At 38.2% G+C, this 23,329-nt stretch overlaps 1 protein-coding gene across 1 annotated transcript in view; it reads right to left on the reverse strand.

Annotated features, from left to right (window-relative positions):
• Positions 1 to 623: 623 nt before the first annotated feature.
• IQGAP2 (IQ motif containing GTPase activating protein 2) overlaps positions 624 to 23,329 on the reverse strand; it is a 290,113-nt gene continuing 267,407 nt past the window's right edge. The window contains exons 31-36 of the mRNA XM_012664485.1: positions 14,313 to 14,400; positions 12,223 to 12,435; positions 10,102 to 10,262; positions 6,981 to 7,118; positions 5,791 to 5,899; positions 624 to 1,546 (exon numbers count right to left, since the gene is read on the reverse strand). Of these exons, the coding sequence (XP_012519939.1) occupies positions 1,433 to 1,546; positions 5,791 to 5,899; positions 6,981 to 7,118; positions 10,102 to 10,262; positions 12,223 to 12,435; positions 14,313 to 14,400 (823 nt within the window). The 3' untranslated portion in view covers positions 624 to 1,432. The remainder of the gene's footprint in view (positions 1,547 to 5,790; positions 5,900 to 6,980; positions 7,119 to 10,101; positions 10,263 to 12,222; positions 12,436 to 14,312; positions 14,401 to 23,329) is intronic.

Raw genomic sequence — 23,329 nt, forward strand, 5'->3', positions numbered from 1 at the left:
ATTGTACTTTTTTGAATTTGAATTTTTCAAATTCTGTTCATCTTAAAGTTCACTTGTGCCACATGAGCATAAGCTAACCTACTTTCTCTATATTTTGCAATCCCTGAAGAAATTAAAGCCTACTGAATGCATGAACAAGACGTCAGGGGGCTTCCCACCTAAGAGTCTGGACTATGGTTGGGGTGGAGATTTCTAAACTATCATCAGGAATCACCCTTTCTTCTACATCCCTCTCCACCTTAGGTTTTAATTGGATATATGGCTGCCTAGTTAGGCACTGTATTTGGCTTGCTGTGGCCATGTGACCAAGTTTTGGCCAGCAGGATGTAAGCAGAAGTGACCTGTGTAACTTAAAAGGTTTGCCCTGGACTTCTTTTCCCCTTCCTGCAGGCAGAAGCCAACGGGCCAGCCTGGATCCCTGGATTACCTTGTGGATTTGCTCACTTTTGAACTGCTGAAATTGAGAAAAATAAATTTCTATATTGTTTTGGCCACAAGGGTTTTGTATTTTTTCCTTAAAGCAGCTTACTCTATACTCTAACTAGTACAGACATAGGTGTATTATTTGTTTTCCTGAAAAGCCCCAAGAATCTTCTCCTACCCACTAAATGATAAGTCAAATAAATGTAATTAAGTAACATTTATTTTACATAAAACAATTTCCAAAGAATACATTTAAAAACCATCTAGATACTGATTTTATAGCATTACAAAAAATTGAGAGGCACAATTGAAATATTCAAATACATTGTGAGGGATGGAGGTGGGGACCTATGATCGCTATCATGTTGTTCCTTAGTCACTTAAAGGCTCTTCGTATGTGAGTCTTTACATGAGGCAGTAGTGCACTTTCATTTAGTAGGAATAAATCACATAAAATATATACTTTTATACAGAAAGTGTTATTGTATTGTCATTTTCAATTACTTATAAAAACTTCATTTTGAATTGCACAAAAGTTCTCTTTAAAATTGATAACTCCCAGAAGACAGGGCTTAGAACTATCTAAATAATTCATTACAAATAATTAGGTTTCCATTTGTCCACAGATAAAAAAAAAAATCTATGAAGAATTACATTATTCAAGTGGGACATTTAAAATTTTTTCATAGGAAAATAGGTTTACATGTTTGTCCCTAGTCAGCTAAATTTCTCCCCCTACTTTAAAATAGATCACAGGATGTCCAAAGTTTTAAATCTGAGTACCTATACCACAGTACAATGTCGATGTGTTTACATTAATTCATTTTGCATATCATTCTGTTTTTAGTATCAAATTATCAAAAAGGCACATTTTTCAGAACAGTTTTGGTCTTTAAAAAAAATCACACATTTGTAAGCAGTGATTTCAATCATGTTTAAAAAAAAATACTAAACAAATTGATTTCCCAATCCAGATGATAACAGAATTCATGAAATTTCTGCAGGCACTTCACTTTCCATAGAATTTCTTGTTCAGCAGGTATATGAGAAGATTTACATTCACTTTAACCTTATCAAACATTTTCATTACAGCTACTCCTTCATACTGCATCTGAAGTAAATCCTGAAATTGTAAGGAACATTATTAAATCTCAACTTTGACATTTTGCATATTTAAAAACATACCAGAAGAGCTTGTTGACCAAAAAAAAGACTTTTTTTTTTTTTTTTTTTGAGACAGAGTCTCGCTTTGTTGCCCTGGCTAGAGTGAGTGCCGTGGCGTCAGCCTAGCTCACAGCAACCTCAAACTCCTGAGCTCAAGCAATCCTTCTGCCTCAGCCTCCCGAGTAGCTGGGACTACAGGCATGCGCCACCATGCCCGGCTAATTTTTTTCTTTATATATGTATTTTTAGTTGTCCAGATCATTTCTTTCTATTTTTTTTGGTAGAGACGGGGTCTCGCTCTTGCTCAGGCTGGTCTTGAACTCCTGACCTCAAACAATCCACCCGCCTCGGCCTCCCAGAGTGCTAGGATTACAGGCGTGAGCCACCGCGCCCGGCCAAGACTTTTTTTTTTTTTAAAAAGCCCCCATCTAGCTCATTAAGTTTTTTTGAGATGGGGTCTTGCTATTTTGTCCAGGCTGGCCTGAAGCAATCCTCCCACCTTAGCCTCCTGAGTAGCTGGGACTACAGGTGTATGCTATTGTGCCCAGGCATACAGGGGTTTTTTAACCATTAGTGTGTATCAAAATCATCTGGTTAGAAACACAAGCTAGTTAAAACATAGACTGCTGAACTCCATCTCCAGGAATTTCTGATTTTGTAGCTCTGGAGTGGGGCCCACAAATTTGCACTTTAACAAGTTTGCAAGTGATGGTAAAATTGTTGGACTTTAAGAATCACTGATCTAGATGAAAGAAAATAGGTTTTTAGAATTGATAAGGACTGTATGAAAGAAAACAATCTTTAAGTTAGTATCAGATATATCATTACAATTTCAACTTTTAATGGAAACATTCAAAACACAAATGTGCCAGCTAGATGGGATATACCCTTTAGAACTGCAGTGTTTTCTAAAGTGATTTAAGCAAGACAATTCATGGGGTGGGGGGTATAAAAAGAATATTAGCACTCCTATTTATTTTTTCTTATTCTTTAAACATTTAATTTTTATATATGTTTTACAAAGCACATTTTAGAGTACAGAAGTATGTATACTTTGTAAATAAGGAAGTATGTATATATGTGGAGAAGTGCTCACAGTATTTACTGATGAAATAATGTGACCAAAGTTTGGAGACCACTGTACAAAGCAATTCCTTCCTGATCTAGACCAATTCTCTTCCAATACTGAGAACAAACCCTCATTCTTAAGTTAAACCACCATTCTGTTTTTTATTACCACCATATAAACAAAGGAGACCAATTGTTATTTCAAAAATAAATAACCAGGTCACACCAGCCACATGCATGAAGCTAAGCTGTAATATTTCCCAGTAACATGGCACAGGAAGCCTTTCCCAACTAGAAGATATTATTCCTGAACTGTCCTGGACTAACGCTTAGGTCTCATTTTCTTATGTCTAGCTCTGGAAATTTCTTAGTTCTTAATGACAAGGCCTGGGGACTATATTAAGCGAGGCCACCTGCAGAAGTTCGAGTTATCTCTGGGAGAACCTTGGCTGCTAACAGCTTCCTCTTCCACTTCCTCAGTTACCTCCCACTCTACTCAAATAAACCCCGACATTATTTAGATACGCTTTTGGAACTGAAGTTCTATGAGGAATTGAAGTCCTTTCATCAAGAATGCTTTTACTTATTAGAGAAAGATTTACTCATAGTGGAGATTTACTTTTCCTCTGGGAAATGCAACATCTGTTAATCACAGTTTCTTGGAAGAGAATTAAACCAATATGGTTAGGTTGAGAAGGAAAGGTGTATATAGGGGTATTAGCTGGGTCCCCAAAGTAGGGAGCAGAGAAAACATGACTGCACTTGTGATTAGAAGACCAGATTTTAGTCTTAGCTCTGCCATTTGCTATCTTAAGACCTTGCAACATGACATGACCTCTCTGAAGTTCTGTTCCTTATGTATAAATTGGGGGTAACACTGTCAACCTCACAGGGGTGCTACTGGGAATGAGAAGATATCAAGGTATCTGCAAACCCCCGTAAGCCACCTTTGTCTTATCAGGATAAACTGGAATCTTGTGAGGTAGATAGTGCAGTAGAGTGAAAAAGAACTTGTACCCCAGCTACCGCTTCCATAATGAGCTCTCTGAACCGCAGTTGTTCATCTAGGAAAGGAAGAACGCCCATGTTGCAGGCCCCAATAAACACCTGACATTGTATTTATAAGCAAGAATGTGTATCACCCTCCTGTTATTTATATGGTCTGTAGTTACAGGATATAATTCTATCCTACCATTTTCTTTAGGAAGTGAAGGGAGAATGGGCTGAGGAGGACCTCGAGACACACAGCTGTAATGTTAGAAGGGACCTCCCCCGCTTAGTCCTCTCAGGAACTTCTGCCCTTCTCCCAGTCCTTGACTCACACTAAAGACTCGACCATCACATTTTTCTTTGGTAATTTACACATTCATGCAATTGTCTGCAAGCTGCATATATAAATAAGACCTTGACTTTACACCTGACAGCTGTTGCATGCAGGGCTGGCTCCATGGGTGTGCAATCTGTGCAGGTGCACAGGCCCCGTATTCAGAAGGGCCCTGTACTTGGTTTCATGCTCGTCTGTCATCATCCAGAAATCCTGCACTTTGAACAAGGGGTCCTGAAATTTTATTTTGCTCTGAGCTCTGAAAATTATTTAGTCAGTTTTGATCATATATGTTAATGATTTAAAAAATCTGGGGCATAGTGGCCACCTGCATACAGCTAAGGATTAACATTTCACAATTATATGTATAAATGAATGGTGTGAACTGCCAATCCCACTGTATACTGAATCCTTAACAAAGGGGCAAAGTGAAGCTTGGTTTTTGTACCAGTACTCAATTCCTGTGATCTTTCTAAATACAACATAAGGCATCTCCTGGGCACCTGTGATTCATCTGTCCAGCTGACACTGATTGGCCTTGGGCCATGTCCTTCTTGGCAATCCCCCTCATACCTCCCCTTTGCTATTTCTATAGGAGAACTACTAACCAAGATGTATCACCACGAGTACATTCTTTTCTCTTTGTGTATTTATCTAAGTGTTACATAAAGTAACTGAAGACTCTCAATTAGCTAAATTGTTAAATGGATACACTTAGTGACTTTTAAAATAAGTTAGAAAACAATGCTGTTTACTCAAGTATACTTTTCATAATTACACAGTATCTTTTATTTTTCTCTCTGAACTCTAATATACTGTGTTATCTCAATATCCTTATCAAACCCATTCAGCTCTCATTTTTCTTTTTACACTTCTAAGGGCTGCTAGACAGAACAGAAGGGCTCTGGGATATGCTCCCATGACAGGGAGATAATTTCGGGGCACTGAGCCATGGACTGAGCAGGCAGTGAGGCCAGAACTCACATCGCTCTCAGGGGCTTAAGCAAGATGAGTCCTGCAGACATATGCAGAATAACTGGAAACCACTTTACATGCAGTTTGGGACCAGGTAAGTAGGTGTTATTTCCATTTAAAAAGTGTTATATAAAAAAAATTATTAATACTTTTTTAAAGTGATCCTGTGCTAAAGATTAAGAAGTTGGGGGTATATGAACATTTGTTGGTTGTACCACCCACTTAATTTTTTTTTTTGCACATAAATTGGATCTTTCAGTTTCTGTTTAAGTGCATTTGGCCTAAATGTGGTTTTTACGTGAAAATAATGATAAATTCATATTGTAAACACCATTTTTATATTTATAGATATGTTTTGCATAATGTCTTTTATTCTTGTGATCTCAAACATTAAACAAATGGATTTAACAAACTCATGTAAAAACTCTTCTAGGAAGGAGAAAGGAAAAGAGGAGAAATGAGATCAGGAAAGTTCCAATCTTGAGCATAACAGAGTCTTAGAAAGAAATGCAAGTTTCCAATAAAAGGAAAATTTCCAGCCTTTAATAGCTCTGAATACTTTTATATTATATTCTTTTGTTTAAGCTTCAAAATGGAAACACAGCTTAGAAAAACTGACTACTATGGCTTGCCATCTAAAAGCATTTTAAGTCCCATTATTTGAAACAGCACAGCTTTTAAAGAAATCATCAACACCCAAAAAAACGAATATTGGCAAATAAGGCTTGTGTTGTTCCTCTGTTAAACTTCACTGCTATCATGAAGAGTGCAGCCAGGGGAGCTGTGGATGACCCACACACAAAACTCATCCCCAATGTGCAGAAATCCCAGCTTACCTGAATATTGAGCTGCACCTTTTCCATCTCTACACCAAGGAACTTAGATCTGACATCGAAGATGCCCACATCTTCAGTGGCTATGATATCAAATGTAACATTCTTAAACCTAGTCAAGAAAGGAAAATTCACATGTGTGAAACTGCAAATATAGCATATGCTTAAAGCTGAAACAAACTAACAGAATCCCAAGTTATCGTTCTGAGTGAGTGGCCTGTTGAGAAAATCCTAAGGAAGTCACCAAAAACCTCACATCGTCTTTCCCCTACTCTGCCCCCTAAACACTAGGTTTGATGGCTACTGTTGAGATCTATAGCTCAACAGGGTAGTAGAGTAGGTGCTTTATTATAAAAGAAATAGACAATATGGTACTTGCTCTTAAGGAGCAGCAAATGTATTTGGAAATATATGAGAGTCACAGAACATAAGAATTAAATATTGACCTATGCTGCTGACCAGCCAGTCAAGTATTTAAGTTTTATAAAAATTCAAAAAAGTAGCATTTTTTTGGGGTTGTGTTGTTAAAAGAAGGTTTCATAAGATAAATGGAGTAGACGCCAGGCTTTGAAGGCAGGCAAGAGTTAGAGAGAAGGCAAATGCAGTAAGCCTGGTTTCCCTTGAGACAAAGGACAAGTGATGGGGCACCCGGCTCTTGATCCTTTTAAAAAAAAGCAGCATGTGGTGCTTGATGTGGGGCTGTGGAGGGGGGGTTTCTCTTTTCTCCACCCCCTGGAACACACACACTCACAGCACACTGTTAGAAGTGGCTGTGACCCAGGGGTTGGCACAGTCTGTGGCTTTGAAATTAGAAAGGTACTGTTTTGCAATTTTAGATAACTCATCTATCAGGACCAAAAGACAGCCTCTCATTCTCATCGCTGTGACTCAGTTCTTCTGGGAGGATGGAGAGGCTCACAAATCCAAACACACTGGATAAGCCATGGGAAAGACAACCACCTGACTGGCACTTTATGGGACACACAGCACCAGATACTGAGGCCCAAGGGAAGCCTAGCAATGACAATACATGTATTCTCTCCTTGTCACCTATAATCAAGGCTAAGCCTTGCTAGACCAAACGGAGTTCTCTCAAGGGCCACAAGAAACCAAAGAAAAAAAAAAAAACGTGAGTCAGATTTTATGTGAGTGGATGGAATGTGTGTTCTGTGCAGACTCCAGGCCACACTTACTGGTTTGTTTGAAGATCATCTATCCCTAGCAGGACGCCTTTCTCGTGTAGCTTCGCTGCTGTGTACCTCACAGGCTTAGCTCTCTTCGCCCCTTTGGGTTCTCCTTTTCCGTCCAGTTTAATTGATCTCCGAGAATTTCTGACAAAATAAGAACCGATCATTTGTTGTTATGACGGTGAACTCAGATGTTTCTGGTAGTGTAATAGCCACGCCCGGTGTAACACCACTGTTCATGCCCGGCCCCTGTGGCACTGAACATACACCTTTTTATTCTGTGATTGTAGTAATTTCCCCATGCAGTAAGACCTCCCTACTGAACTGCTTGAGGGGAAAGGGATTTTTCCCAAGGGATTGAAGGTTACATTACAGACTAATACTTTTAATAAAACTTACACTCTATTTTCTCAGGCATATTGAACTAAGTGGCTATCTTTAGTCATTTCCCAAGTAGCTTTGGTGCAATAACATGAACTGCATACTCCTGAAGTAAAGGTATTACTAGGACTGCTTTAGTTTATTTAACAAACACTATGTCACTGGCATGTTCTAATGCTTCATAAATAGTACCTCGCATTTACAAAATTAACATTTCCATGGTGCTTTGAAATCAATACATTCCTTTGCCATATATTATTTCATTTAGCTCTCATAACAATACTTGTGAGGCTGCCACTCCTAATCCCACCTTAAAGATAAAAAAATCGAAGCTCAAAGAAGTTCACTGAACTGGTTCAGGATCACGCAACATAAGAGAGGATCGGAACCCAAATCCAAATCGCCTGACTGCGGAGCTTGTGTAAAATGCCTTAAAGTAGTTATGATAAATATGTAACTTAAATCTCTAACAATCTCGTTTCTACTGAAAATTAGCTTGACCAACTTCTTCCTCCCAAGTAGAGTGTAAAAAAAAAAATACATAACTCTATATTCAGGCCCAAGCAAATGAATTAAAATTTGGAACTAGTGGGGTCCAAATAAGTAACGTTTAAATTTGGTTACTTCCCTTCATCAAAGCTTCTATGATTGATCCAGCAATCTCACTTCTGGGTGTTTACCCCAAGAGCTGAAATCAGTTTATCAAAGAGGTATCTGCCTACCATGTTCACTGCAGCACCATTCACGACAGACACTTGGAATCAACTTAAGTGTCCATCAGCAGAAGAATGGATAAAGAAAGTGTGGTATATATGCACAATGGAATATGATTCGGCCTTTAAAAAGAAGAAGAATCTGGCATTTGGGACAATATGAACAGAACTGGAGAACATTATGCTAAGTGAAATAAGCTGGGCACAGAAAGACAAATACTGAATGTTCTCACTTATATGTGGCATCTAAAAAAAAGTTGTGCTCATAGAAGCAGAGAGTAGAATGGTGGTTACAGAGCCTGGGGGTGGGGAAAAATGGAGAGATGATAGTCAAAGGTACAAAATCTCACACAGGAGGAATCAGGTTTTTTTTTAATATGTATTGCAGAGTATGCTGAGTATAGTTAATAATAGTGTATTGTGATTTAAAAACAGCTAAAAGTAAATTTCAAATGTTCTCATTACAAAAAAGTAAGTATTTGAGATGATAGATATGTTAATTAGATCGACTTAATTATTCCACATTGTATTAATAAATCATAACATCACTTTGGGCCCTGTAAATATACACAATTATAAAGTCAATTTACAATAAAATTTTAAAAAATCTATGATTAATACAATTGATTTTTCATACAGCACCATCTCTTACTGCCAATTTGATGACAAGGATTCTATGAAAATACTGCACTACGTATTTAAACGGATAATGAAAATTTGATAAGCATTGACCCTAGTGATAATAATTACAAGTGAAATATAGTCATTAAAAATGGATATACTGTGTATAAAAATCTATAATACTTATGCTAATGGATAACAGAGACCTAACAAATTTTGCCTGTTGTATCAATAATGATTTTTTAAAACCTACTAAGCAATTTAAAATCATTAAGCCATAGGACTTTCAGGTTTTTTTTTTTTATTTTTTATTTTATTTTTTTTTGAGACAGAGTCTCACTCTTTTGCCTGGGCTAGAGTGAGTGCCATGGCGTCAGCCTAGCTCACAGCAACCTCACACTCCTGGGCTCAAGCAATCCTTCTGCCTCAGCCTCCTGAGTAGCTGGGACTACAGGCATGCGCCACCATGCCTGGCTAATTTTTTCTATATATTTTTAGTTGGCCGATTAATTTATTTTCTATTTTTAGTAGAGACGGGGTCTCACTCTTGCTCAGGCTGGTTTCGAACTCCTGAGCTCAAACAATCCGCCCGCCTCGGCCTCCCAGAGTGCTAGGATTACAGGCGTGAGCCACTGCGCCCGGCCTGGACTTTCAGTTTTTTTAAAAAAAGAAAAATAAATAAAATCATTAAGCTACTTTGTGCAATTAGCAAATATCTGATGTTATCTAACATTATTAAGTATATAAAATATTGTTTATAATAAACATTCCAAAACAAGAGTCTTTTTAAACAATACCTTTGAAGGATAAAAGGGGGTGGTTAATGGGTACAAAATACGGTTAGATAGAATGAATAAGACCTAGTAGTCTGTAGCATAATAGGGCAGCTGTAGTTGACAACAATTTATTGTATACTTTAAAATCACTAAAAGAGTGGGATTGGAATGTTCCTGACACAAAGACATGACAAATGCTTGAGGTTATGGATACTCCAGTTACCCTGATTTGAACATTACACACTTTATGCCTATATCAAAACATCACATATGCCCCATAAATATGTACTAACATTATGTATCCATAACTGAAAATACAAAATATTTTTTAAAAGAATTAAAAAAAAACCCATCTTTAACTATAAAAGACAAAAGGAATAATGAAAATGTTTCCCCTAAGTGCTAATGCTATTTGCTTATAATACAATAGGTAAGCCACTTTAATTCTAACACTGACGGGGTATCAAAAAGCTTCCAAATTTATTCCTGACTTCTTAGTTCACAGTGGTAAATAATAAAATTGAGACTCTAGTAACAGGTTTGCTTCCCAACCCAATCCCACAGCCCAGAATTATAGAATTGGCATCTCATATAAATCATGACATTACAAATGAATATGACATGATTTTAACTTACTTTCTTTTTAAGTTGTCTAAACAAGTCTTTATGTAGGTGTCATAATAATTAATTTGCTCTTCATAAAATGCTGCCTTCTCATTAAGTGCTTTCAGGGTCTGCTGAAGTTTTGCTAATTCAGCTTTTCGAAGCTTACGATAGATTCTTTGATTTCGTATATCCTGAAACAACAAGTTAAAGGCTATGAGATTTAACCAGTTTACTTCACGATATTGGCAATTTGTGACAGGAAAAATATCAAGTAGTAAGTCACTATTTGTGTCTGTTAATTTGCAGTTTACACCAGGCACCTTATTTCACTCTTAACACCAAAGTGTTCCCACTCTTTTTTTACTTCAGAACAGGAAAGCATCCATATTTCACTTTAAGAGACTTGCTAAGGTTTATTTTTCTCTGGATGGAAATGCAAGGAAGTAATTTTAGAACCGCCACATAATTAGTTTAAGGAAAAAATAGTGTTTTAAAAGGGGCACAAATAAGACTTCAGGCCGGGCGCGGTGGCTCACGCCTGTAATCCTAGCTCTCTGGGAGGCCGAGGCGGGCCGATTGTTTGAGCTCAGGAGTTCGAAACCAGCCTGAGCAAGAGCGAGACCCCGTCTCTACTAAAATTAGAAAGAAATTAATTGGACAACTAAAAATAAATAGAGAAATTAGCCGGGCATGGTGGCACGTGCCTGTAGTCCCAGCTACTCGGGAGGCTGGGGCAGTAGGATCACTTGAGCCCAGGATTTGAGGTTGCTGTGAGCTAGGCTAATGCCATGGCACTCTAGCCCGGGCAACACAGTGAGACTCTGTCTAAAAAAAAAAAAAAAAAAAAGACTTCAGCAGGAGACACGTAATTTCCTCAGACTATTTTGAACATTCTTCTTTGAAGAATACTTTAAACTGAAAAGGTTTATATTTAATTGTTGAATTCATTTTAGAAATAAGTAAAAACCAAACTTTTTCGTCGGCAAATATTTCTCAAGGTTTGAAAAAACAACTTTCAGTCAGCTCTCAAGACTGACGGAAAAGATTAAACACTGATAACTATTACTTAGATTTAAATAGAATTCTTAGAACATTAAGTTGCATAAGCTGCTTATAGCTTACAAGAGGTATGCTAAATTTAAACTTGGAGATATAACGATTTTTTGGTAATTCTAATTGGTAAGTTATTATAATGTTTCATTTAAGGAAATGGTGCTGTTTAATATTATTTTCCTTTGAAGATGAATTAAAAACCATTCCCCTAGGAATTCAAAGAGATATCCACATACACCCCCCCCACATACAGACCTCCCAAGTAAAAATTCTTCATTAAGTAGAATCTTTGGGTGGGTGCCTTCATGATAGTTTTTTTTTTTGTAAGCAAAAGCATTACTTTCTCTACCCAATATTCCTAAAGAGAAATATTTCCACCTCAAAGCTATACAAAGAAATGCTACTTCCCTTGAGTCACTAGAATTGACTATAACTTTCCATATAAGAAAGAAACTGAGTGCATCTCCATCACAGAAGGTGAAAACATTTATTTTTTCTGATCACTTAGCTCCCTTTAACCTCTGGACTCACACTAATTTGCATGTTTGGATGAAAAGAATGAAATGTCCTTTTAACCCAAATGTGTACTTCCTTATCCTTGACAAACAGATCTCAGCCACTTCCTGTGATGTTTCATTGCTCTAAGTTGAGATCCTTTTCTCAGGAAGTTTCTTAAGTGTAAAAATATGGCATGAGAAAACAGAAACTAACCTTTAAGTCTGAGCTGCATCTAGGTTAAACTGCTTAGAAAAGAATTCTCAGGGACAACTAACAACTCAGGAGAAAACTCTCCCAAAAATGTCAATTAAAAAACTAGTAGGTGTTCTTAAAGGTATAGATCAAACTTGTCTGTTACATTTCTTGAGCATTTATTTCTGGTGTGTTTCAACTCTCCTAATGACTTGAGGGAGTTGTGAATATTCTCTATTAAAAGTTACCAACTGCTTCAAAACCTTTAAAACTCTGTAACACTGAAGAGGGCAGGAATGATGGCATATACAACCATGCATCCCTCATGCCAACTCACAGAGTCCCAGCACATGACTGACATTTAGCAAATGTCTGCTAAGTGAAGAAGAAAGAACAGTTTCCAAAAACCTTGGCAATCTCATTGAGAATGTCTTGGTATTTATTTTTGGATGACACGAGTCCAGTCTGTTCTAATGTCCGCAGATTCCTCTGGATTTTCCTCTTCTTCTGCTCCAGAGGCAGCTGAGCATCCTCCATCATGGACTGGCTATCCTTCATTTCTTCTGGAGTCCTGGAATCTATAATTGCACGGCTCGCCATGTCTGAGGCATGATCTACTTCCTGAAAAGAGATTATCAAGATGCTGATTTTTCTCTGATCCCTAATCTTCCAGATTCATAAGCTGCACAAAGCATGTTAATGTCAAAATGAAAGAAGTCCTCAAACCAAAGTCCAAAGACTAGAACCAGAATGCGATCTTTGTGGGTTTCAAAGTAGGTATTTGGAAGGACTTACTTCATCTTTTTGAGTAACACAGCAGGGATGGCAAGCCTAATTTGGACCAAATTCTAAATAGCTACTTTATTGCCAAGGTGACAAACCACTTTAGTAATGGACATGTTTTAACGGATTAACCATTACATTGTAATTTCCTAGATGGAAGGATTTCAATTCCTGGGCAATCCAGGTGAGGAAACTAAAACTAGATTATCCATTAAAACACGGCTATGAGAACCCTGAACGTCCAGTACCCACCTAAACTCACATACCAGCCATGGAGATTCATAAGCAAACCCAACAGTGAGGCAGTAAGAGCTTCATTCTAATGAGAGAATCGCTCTCAAACTACCAGCTCTGAAAAACCCTAATCTAGCGCCTAAATTCTCAAATAAATGATGAGTAAATAAATGAATGAATACTATTTGGATAGCCTGTTCAAGAAAACAGTAATAAAAACAGAATGGTTATCTTCTTATTTCATTATATTAGACAAATGGCCAACCCAATAGATGAAGTCTAGGGATCTGACTGTTAGACACAGTAATGTTAGACACAGGACAGACAGATCAATGTTATGGACACTGGAACAGTTTACCAGGTTAGTAGCAAACAACTGTAGAAGCAATAGCCAACATTACTGAGCACTTAATATATGCCAGGTACTATTCTACCCACTTAACATGTGTTAACTCATTTAATCCTGCCAGTGAATTAGGTACCATTATTCCCACTTTATAGTTGAGGAAACCAAGGCACAGAGATATTTCAGAGTTATATGGCTAGGAGGTGCAGCACTATACTCGATCTCAGAAGTCTGTGTTCTTAGTCACTTAGTCATGATACATTTAGGGAAAAATGAAATAATCCAGAAAGAAATAAAAGCCTTTTTATACTAAATTAGTATGATATTCTGTGTATACTGTTTAAAAAATATTGACACATTAACAAACATCATATAATTTGAAGTTTTGTTTTATATTTTTAAAATTAAAAACTATGAATGATTTCTTGGTAGCCAATTAAATTAAGAATGAGTCAGGAAAACTATGCGTAGCACTACTAGGAAGTAATTTATTAGATAATTTTGTTGATTTTTGTTTAGGGAGTCCCAATTATTGGTACTAAAACAATAACCTTTAACTCATTTCAAAATGAACTAAATAATGACACATTTTAAAAGACGTCGATAAAAAGTTTAATGCAAGACTGTTATAGAACTTTACTCACATCAACATAAGGGTGCTTCGACCTAATGGACTCAACGTTTGCTTCTGAAGCATTTGGAAAACAGCTTTAATGTGTGAGACATTTCTTTGTTTCTTCAAGTTAGCAAATATATAAAACATAAAAGGTATTTTTCTACATCCTGTCAACCAGAACTGTCCTCAATGGACGTATCTGCCCATCCACCATGCAATAAAGTTTATGATGACTATTCTGAGGCTTTGAAAAAAAACCTGGAACTATCTTCCTAGTGTAGGACAAAATTACATTCAGCATAAATTTAGTGTTGCATTTTCTATTTTATTCCTACTGATATTCCATTTGAGTTTTATATATGGCTGAACTCAGTTGACAACCGTAATGGATAAAATTCCTTACTTCTAAACCATGGCAGATACAGTTTCTCTGAGATAACAGTGAACATCTGGCATGAAGATTTGTTAAGAAAATCAACTCCTATTATACTAACTATTTTACACTTAAAGACAAATTACCTGTTGTGCAGTTGCTGGTGTCTCTAAGATTTCTGTCAATGTGTTTCCTGGCTGGTTCCGAATCACATCAATTATTAACTTTTTGGTCCTTACAAAATAGAGAAAGAAAAGACAGATGTTCAGACAGTAAGTACTGATGCATAAAAGTCTGCTTCTCCTGAGCCAGTGCACAAATACATACAAAAATAAAAAAAAAAAGAAGCTGCAAAGATAATCCCTTAAAATAAAACATTCTTGCAGAAATTCACCAGGTCTGCTCCAAGGCGTCTGAAAGTTTGTTAATGCTTGATAATTAAAGTCTGGATTCTATATGCTTGATGTTGTAGGATTATACTGTCGATAACATGGGTACAAAAATGTCACAAGATTCCCTATCTAAATACTTTTCCTTCTTTTGTGACTGAGACTACTTTGTGATGGGCAGGAGGGACAAGTGCTGCGGACATGGCCTGCTACTGCAGAGGGTGAGGGATGATATCTAGTATCCTCCTTTCCTGACTGTAATAGCACTTAAACTTCTGAGCCTCTTTAATACATCATAAGCTTTTAGGAGCCAGACCAACCGTTACCCTTCCTGCTACAAGAAAGTTATGAAATAGTTGGAAGACCAGTGGGAGCAGAAGTCCTGTGTGGGCTGTGGGCTGTGGGCTGCTGGCTGACTTAGCAGGCAGGAGGATGGGTGTTTAACGACCTGAGGAACTAACAGATAGGGGTGCGTTCTTGTCTTCAGGTGGCAGAGAATAGAAGAGCTACTCAGTAGAAAGTTAAGAACTGGAAAGCTCCTCTGGAAGTGCTAAAACCGTATGTTCTTTCATATGTGCTCTTTATGGCCACAGGCTACCCCGCCTAGTTAGGAATCAGGTTATGTAATTATGAAAAAGATTTTAACATAAAAGGTAAGTGGTCGAGCTTGCTCACTTTTCTATAGGGTTGGAACAGTATCATTGGAATTAGTTTTCCTTCCAAGAAAAGGAAAACAAGAGTTGCTCTAGCATATACAGAGGTCTAATCGATGTCAAGTTTCACTTTTATCGTTGCTTTGTTACTACACTTAACTTTAGTTCTTTCAAAGGCATTACATGGTATCACTGGATGAATAATTTCTTCCTAAACTATAGCAGGAAATGTTCACATAGCAAAAAAATTGGGAATGAGAACAAAATTTTCACATTTTGATGCATAGGGACATCTGATCCCAAATGACAGCAGAAACCCTCCAAGTTAATTCCAAATACGTGATTTCTAAAAGAGGACAAAATGCAATAAACCATCTGTAAATGATTTTTCTCATTTCCTATTTATCACAAGTCTGCCTGAGAAGAACAATCACAATGTGGCTTCCTTTCCTCCCTTTCCCCTGGCCTCCGGACAGCCATTTCTTCTGGTCCCAGGACCCTTTGGTGCTGGGGATTTACGGGCTGTCTGGGAACGCACAGCTCTGTGCTCCCCTGACAGTCAAAGGTGGGCACAGAGGTAATTACAGCCACGAGGGGGATGACACTGCTCCTGAGGCGGCTGTCGCTGAGAAAGCCATGTATCCTCTCCTCCCTGTACACCTCCCTCCTCCCGCCATCCTCATAATCGTATTAAACAGGAACAGTGAGTTAAAAATGAAAGCTCTGGATGATTTTTAAAAATGTAAATATAGTAACTATTTCTTATTTGAACTAATATTCTAGGAACTACTTATGATATACACTTCTACGAAACGTCTAGCTCAACTTCTTTAGAGAAGCTGCCTAATGACCAAATGACTGGAGTCATGACAATGTGCCCTGCCAGGGACAGAAAATGTTTATCTGTTCGTGACAAACTGCCCACATTGCCTATTTCTCTTGGAATTCCACTTTACTTCAGGGCTGTGGAATTCATGGCCAAAGTTGTACCCCGGATGTTCTGTAAGGAACCAGCCAGTCCCATGACAGGGAACTCAGCTACCTCCCCGCAAGGAGTGCCAAGGTCAAGGACATTGGGCTCAGACAAATCTAAGGCCAAATCTGGGCTCCTGTTGCATACTGGCTGTGTGGAATTGTGCAAGTTATAAGTTTGTTTGTTCATTTATAAAACGGGAATCTCTTAGAAGACTGATGCAGTGATTGACTACGAAGAGGTACGTGAAACCTTTCGAGGGGTCTGGCCCAGAGTAAGCACTCACACAGTCACAAAAGATGTGCTGAGGTGGCAGCCACTGGCCACAGATGACAATTAACTACTTGAAACATGGCTAACATAAATTGAGATATGCTTTGAGTATAAAACGCACACTGGATTTTGAAGACATAGCATGGGAAAAAAGTACAATATCTCATGAATGATTTTTTTACATTGATTACTTATTGAAATGATATTTTGGGTATATTGGGTTAAATAAAATACGTTAGAATTTCATCTGTTTCTTTTAAAAACATGGCTTCTAGAAGACTTAAAATTACATGTGTGCCTCAAATTTCTTTTGGAGAGTGCAGTGTTGGAACATTCTGTCCTCAAACAGGAAGCTCACTCTGCCTTCCAGTGACACCCACTCATTGGGCCTGGTTAGTCACAGACTTTAGCACTGAGGGGACCTTTGGGAGACCATCCAGTTCCTGCTCTAACAAATGAGGCAACAAAGACTTAAGAGACAAATGTTACAGAAAAAGTCAAATTCCCTTTCCACATCAGCAGTCCCTCAAAAACCTAAAGAGAGATCTGGAACTGGGCCCCTCATCCCCTCTTCTACCACCTTTCCTTTTTCCAAGTGAAACCCCTCCATTCTTTCAAGCGCCTCACAATAGGATCTGCAGAGAGTTCACAGTCCTGCTCACATTTCTGTTGCCAACGACCTTCTTAAGACGTGTCCCCTTCTCCACCCCAGTGCGAGCACAACATTCCAGACCAGCATAAATCAACTGCTTCGAGTACTGGCCCCATGACTCTACAAACCATATGTAAGACAGGCTGATCCAAAGCAAGGACCTTGCCCTCCCTGAGTGAGGGAGTATCTGATTTGGAGGAACAGTTAGGAAAAAAAGAAATACACCAAGGAGTTTATGCATCATAGCTGTACTCAAATTCCACCATCGGTAAATGAGACCACAAGGTGCGTGTTAGCTGGTGCAGCCACTTAGGTTTGGCCATTCCACTCAGAAGGCATCTGTTATTACCAGTAGCATTCCTGAGCCACTTCCTCTGTCATCCGCCTTACAGTGTGCCCAAGGTTGAAAAGAATTAGTGTTCATGGAAGCTAAGAAATATTTCCAGTGTTTAAGATCCTAATAACAATATTACATATTTTTAGCACCAGACCTCAAGTATTACCTTAGCCATTTAGTGCTCCTGCCAGTTTGTACCAAAAACAAGGAAATCTTTCAGTTGGGATAATGGAGATCTAAACTGAATCATGTGATAGGAAACAAATTTTTAAGAGATGACAACTTAAGCACTCGAGTAGCTAAGTATGATTAAAAATCACAAATACCGCCTTCTACTTAAACACACATACTTTTGTGGGAAAACAAGCTTAATAAAGGCCATAAGGATCACATATTTTAAGTTGAATCATAAGTTATAATGAAAGATTGACAATTAACATCTTACTAAGAACCTTCTCATGAGTCCTACAGCTCAAAAGTGACACATTGAGGCTATAACCTTATATTATCTTAGGACTTCTCGACCAGGCTTTTCTGTTTTTGTTTTCAATACCACTATACTTGGCAGTATTGGGAAAACGGCAATAGCACACACTGAAGTCCTGCACTCCTACACATACAGAAGGGAAAGAGAAATGAATGTTTCTTCCTACTCCAGCATGTGCCCTTCATGCCCCTCACATCTGTCAGCCTCTCCTCTTTGGACTGGAAAGACGCCCCAATAATGGTTACGCAAATCTGCTCAGCACATTATTTATTCTAGGGTTCCTAAGAATGCAAAAAATAATGACCTTGCCTTCAATGAGTTGTAGAACTTTGTGACCGAGAGTGTAGGCCCTGGAGGATTTAGGATCATCTGGGTTTGAATCTTTGCTCCACTTATTATCTGTATTACCCAGGAAAAGGCTTATATCTGTTCTGTGCTTAGTTTCCTTGTCTGTGAACTACTGGTAATAACCTCCACTCTCTGGCAGTTGCTGCAAGTATTACATAATTTACACATATCTATTTTAATATGTATATATACACATTATTCTTTTACATGCTGAGGATCTCTTATTTGAAAGGCTTATTAGAAATGTTTTGGATTTTGGACTTTTCCAGATTTTGGAACATTTGTATCATATACTGACTGGTTAAGCAGCCCAAATCCAAAAATCTGAAATGCTCCAGTGAACGTTTCCTTTAAGTGTCACGTTAATGATCAAAAAGTTTTGGACTTTGAATCATTTTGGATTTGGTGTGCTCACCTTATGTTTGTATAGACGCACATACACACAGAGTATATAGAAACTGTCCCTGGTACGTGGTCAGCTCTACAAAGGTATTTGCTATCATCATCATCTTCACTCTCATCCAATGAGTAAGAATTATGAGAGACTAGCATAGTATTAAATTTACAAGCAGAAGGTGTAATAATACCTCAAATTCTGCTACTGCAGGGGCCCCCATAAAGATGAATTACTCCTCACTAGAAAGCCAGTGACTTTGCAATTAAGCATAAGGGAGCATTTCTGAAAATTAAGGACACAACTTGTTTAACAAGGAAGTAAAATAGTTTAATAGAAAAAAGCCAAGTATTCTCATGTCCCAACTAAGTCCACTTCATAATAACTTGTGAAAGTCATTGATTTTAGCTAAATTTGGCTCTCTAATGAAGAGTCTCAAGAACCGTATCTTATGCTTGAGTCAGAAATTTGGTTCATTACCTTAGAAAAAAAGTCATACTCATAAAAGAGTTTTCAAATCAATATTTCAAAGTGTATTTTGATGGAATGTCAATGAAATATAACATATGAACTTAAAGCATGTCAGTGACTAATTACTTGCTTCACATAATTTCAGACTATATTTTCCTCATCTCAAAGATAAACACTCAGTTTTTAGTTTTCCTGTCAATGCAATACTTTGTTATTATCTGTTAGTATCGAGACTTTTCAAATATATACTTTAAAGGAAGTATAATATATTTAAAAGTAAGGCTTGACTAAAATCATAGAGCTAACTCTATTGAGTCTTTAGGGAAATACCCAAATTTCACTTTCAGGGATGCTACTTGGTCAATCTTGATTTCGAATTGTTATCCACATTAATCACATGCTGTTTAGTCAAGTGCTATGCCAACAGCAGGATCTCAAAGTGTGCCCACAAGGCCTTTGAGACCCCGAAAGTCTATGAAAGCAGTGAATTATCAAATCTATCAAAACACTAGCCCAAAGTCTTTTTTACGTAAATGGAAAAGTTGATCCTAAAATTCACATATAACTGCAAGGGACTTCAAATAGCCAAAACAATCTTGAAAAAGAACAAAATTCAAGGACTTTCCTATTTTAAAATTTACTACAAAGCTACAGTGATTAATATGATGTGGTACTAACATAAGGACAGACATATAAATCAATCGAATAGATAGTCCAGAAGTAAATAAAGCCATACATGGATGGTCAATTGGTTTTTTTTTTTTTTTTTTTTGAGACAGAGTCTCACCGTGTTGCCCGGGCTAGAGTGCCGTGGCGTCAGCCTAGCTCACAGCAACCTCAAACTCCTGGGCTCAAGCGATCCTCCTGCCTCAGCCTCCCGAGTAGCTGGGACTACAGGCATGCGCCACCATGCCCGGCTAAGTTTTTCTATATATATTTTTAGTTGTCCAATTAATTTCTTTCTATTTTTAGTAGAGACGGGGTCTCACTCTTGCTCAGGCTGGTTTCGAACTCCTGAGCTCAAACAATCTGCCCGCCTCGGCCTCCCAGAGAGCTAGGATTACAGGCGTGAGCCACTGCGCCCGGCCGGTCAATTGGTTTTTGACAAAGTTGCCTAGACCATCCCATGGAGAAAAAATAACTTCTTCAACAAATGGTACAGGGACAATTGGACATTTGTATGCAAAAGAATGGAGTTGGACACCTATCTCATACCACACACAAAAATTAACTTAAAAGGGATCATAGACCTAAATGTAAGAGCAAAAACTATAGAACTCTTAGAAGAAATCATAGGGGTAAATCTCACAAGTAACAATAGATAAACTGGCCTTCATCCAGATAAACTTTTGTGCAGAAAAGGACATCATCAAGAGAGTAAAAAGAAAACTCACAGAAGGGGCAAAAATATTAATATTTGCAAGTCATATATCTGAGAAGGTTCTACTATCCAGAATACATAAAGAACTCTTACAACTTGGGAACAAAAAACCCCAAACAAGCCAATTTAATAACATGTAAAGGATTTGAATAGACATTTCTGCAAAGATGATATACAAATGGGCAACAAGCACATGAAAAGATTCTCAATGTTACTAGTCATAGTTATTTGCAAATCAAAACCACAGTGAGACACTACTTCACACCCACTAGGATGGCCATTATGAAAAAAAGAAAAAAGTGTTGGTAAGAAAGTGGAGAAATTAGAACCCTCATATTTTCCCAGGACGAATGGAAAATAGTACAGCCGCTGTGGAAAACAGGTTGGCGGTTCTCCAAAAACCTAACAATGAATTACTACATGACCTAGCAATTGCACTCATAGGTAGATACCCAAAAGAACTGAAAACAGTTGTTCAAGCAAAAACTTGTACATGAACATACATAATAACACTCACTATTCAAATAGCCAAAAGGTGGAAATAACCCAAATGTCTGTTCAGCTGATAAAGAAAATGTGGTATATCCAGATGATGGAATATTATTGAGCCATAAAGGAAATGAAGTACTGCTAAATACCACAACACTGATGAACCTTGAAAACAACACGTTGAGTGAAAGAGGCCAGACACAAAAGGCTGTAAATTATACAATTCCACTTATATGAAATATCTAGAATAGGCAAACTCAGAGAGACAGAATGCAGACTAGTGGGTGCTGAGGGCTGGGGAGCAGAAGGGAATAGGGAGTGACTATTTAATGGGAACAGGGTTCACCTTTGAGATGGTAACAATATTCTGGAATTAGACAGTGGTAATGGTTGTACAACACCGTGAACGTACTAAATGCCACTGAATTGTACACTTTAACATGGCTAAATGGTAATTGTTATGTGTATTTTACCACAATAAAAAATAAAACCGCTGGCTGGTTCTACGTGGTATGGTGATTCAAGAAGTAGACAGTGTCTGTTCCCAGCACACACTGGGGCCTGGGAGACAGGCCACACACAAGGGCTGAGCCGGGTGAGGCAAGCCAAGTTTCCAAAGTGCCAGGTTTCGCAGACTAACACATGTCGCTTCCCTACATGCCTGAAACTTTTATGGTTTTGTTTTTAAAATGTGAGTTCTAAGAATTCCCAGAACCAAGGAGACCCATGTTAAGAAATAAGTATGAATATATATGATATTCAGATTGATATTCTGGACTACCCAAATTGTGATTCTCATTTATTAAAGTTGACATTTGAGTTGAGTACATTTCGAAAATGGTATTCAAATAACAGACAAAACTAATTAAAAATAAATTTCTTCCCATTACTTCTAAAGACAAAGCTTATGAGACCATGGGATACTTGGGCTTAATTTCATTTGCATGGCGGAACCACATACTCTGTATTTCCAGTCATCTTTATAATTGGCACTTGCTCAGAGGAACCTAGGGACAGACTTCACAGCTTTCCCTCTTTTCTCTCTTGCCATGCCCTGAACTCCTGTGAGGCCAGGGATATGTCCTAGTCCTGCAGCTTGGCCTCTGTCCTACAGTCGAGCCGTGCTCTCCACCATTAGACTTCAAACCCCTGGAAGGCAGATGCTGTGATGGCCTCACTCACCCCCGTGTCCCCAGCGTAGAGCCCAGGGCATGAACGCAAGTAGGTACTCACACATTCGCTACATGAACAAATGGAGCCTTAGATGATCTGAGAACAAAATAAACAAGCTTAATAGAAGCTGCACATATCACAACACAGCGATACAAGGAAGTTCTTTCTTTAATTTTCATGGGTGATTAAATATCTGTAAAAACTCAAGCGGAAATGAATGTGTCTGGAGCATGTCAGGGGCAGATAGAAAGCTCTTATCACAAATAAAAACCACCTCAGAACTCAGGACATGTTGCTTGGAAGTAACATGTGAAATATTGCTTCAATATTTACTTGTTCCCTTTGTCCCCATTTCCCACTTCCACTCTCTACCTCGCCCCAATTCATGGCGGTTCTAATGTGCTCATGTGCATCTTTTTGTTTATGTAATTCTTGAAAACTGCATTGTTTGAGCGTGTGTTTTTGATTTATGGTGTCCTGATTTATGGCGTTACATCATGAATTCATTATCTTTCTTACTCCGTGTGGAAAGGATTGATGTGGAATATCCACGAAGCCTTGCTGAAAAAAACATAGTGTTAAAGTGTGAGTGCTTCCCTTGAAGTCTTTGGAGACAGGAAGCAGGGTATAAATGAAGTCAAAGCTGGTAAACATATCCAGGATTAGTTTCATAGGAAAGGCCAATAAGTCAGATGCTATCATAATGTCTTATAGTACGTGTGCCTTTTTATATTTTATGCTAGAAATTACATTTGGTTAAAGGAATTTCCTGACTAATCTTTTGACTACTCTGAAACAGGTATTTCCCTTCAGTTACCTAAGGATTTTCATAGGCTGAGTTAATCCACTTCCTTTTTTTTTGAGACAGAGTCTCACTCTGTTGCCCGGGCTAGAGTGCCGTGGCATCAGCCTTGCTCACGGCAACCTCAAACTCCTGGGCTCAAGAGATCCTCCTGCCTCGGACTCCCGGGTAGCTGGGACTACAGGCATCACCACCATGCTTGGCTAATTTTTTCTATTTTTAGTTGTTTGGCTAATTTCTTTCTATTTATAGTAGAGACAGGGTCTTGCTCTCCTGAGCTCAAGCAGTCCTCCTGCCTTGGCCTCCCAGAGTGCTAGGATTACAGGCATGAGCCACCGCGC

This window comes from Propithecus coquereli, unplaced genomic scaffold (genome assembly GCF_000956105.1).
Source record: "Propithecus coquereli isolate 6110/MARCELLA unplaced genomic scaffold, Pcoq_1.0 Scaffold9, whole genome shotgun sequence".
NCBI lineage: Eukaryota > Metazoa > Chordata > Mammalia > Primates > Indriidae > Propithecus > Propithecus coquereli.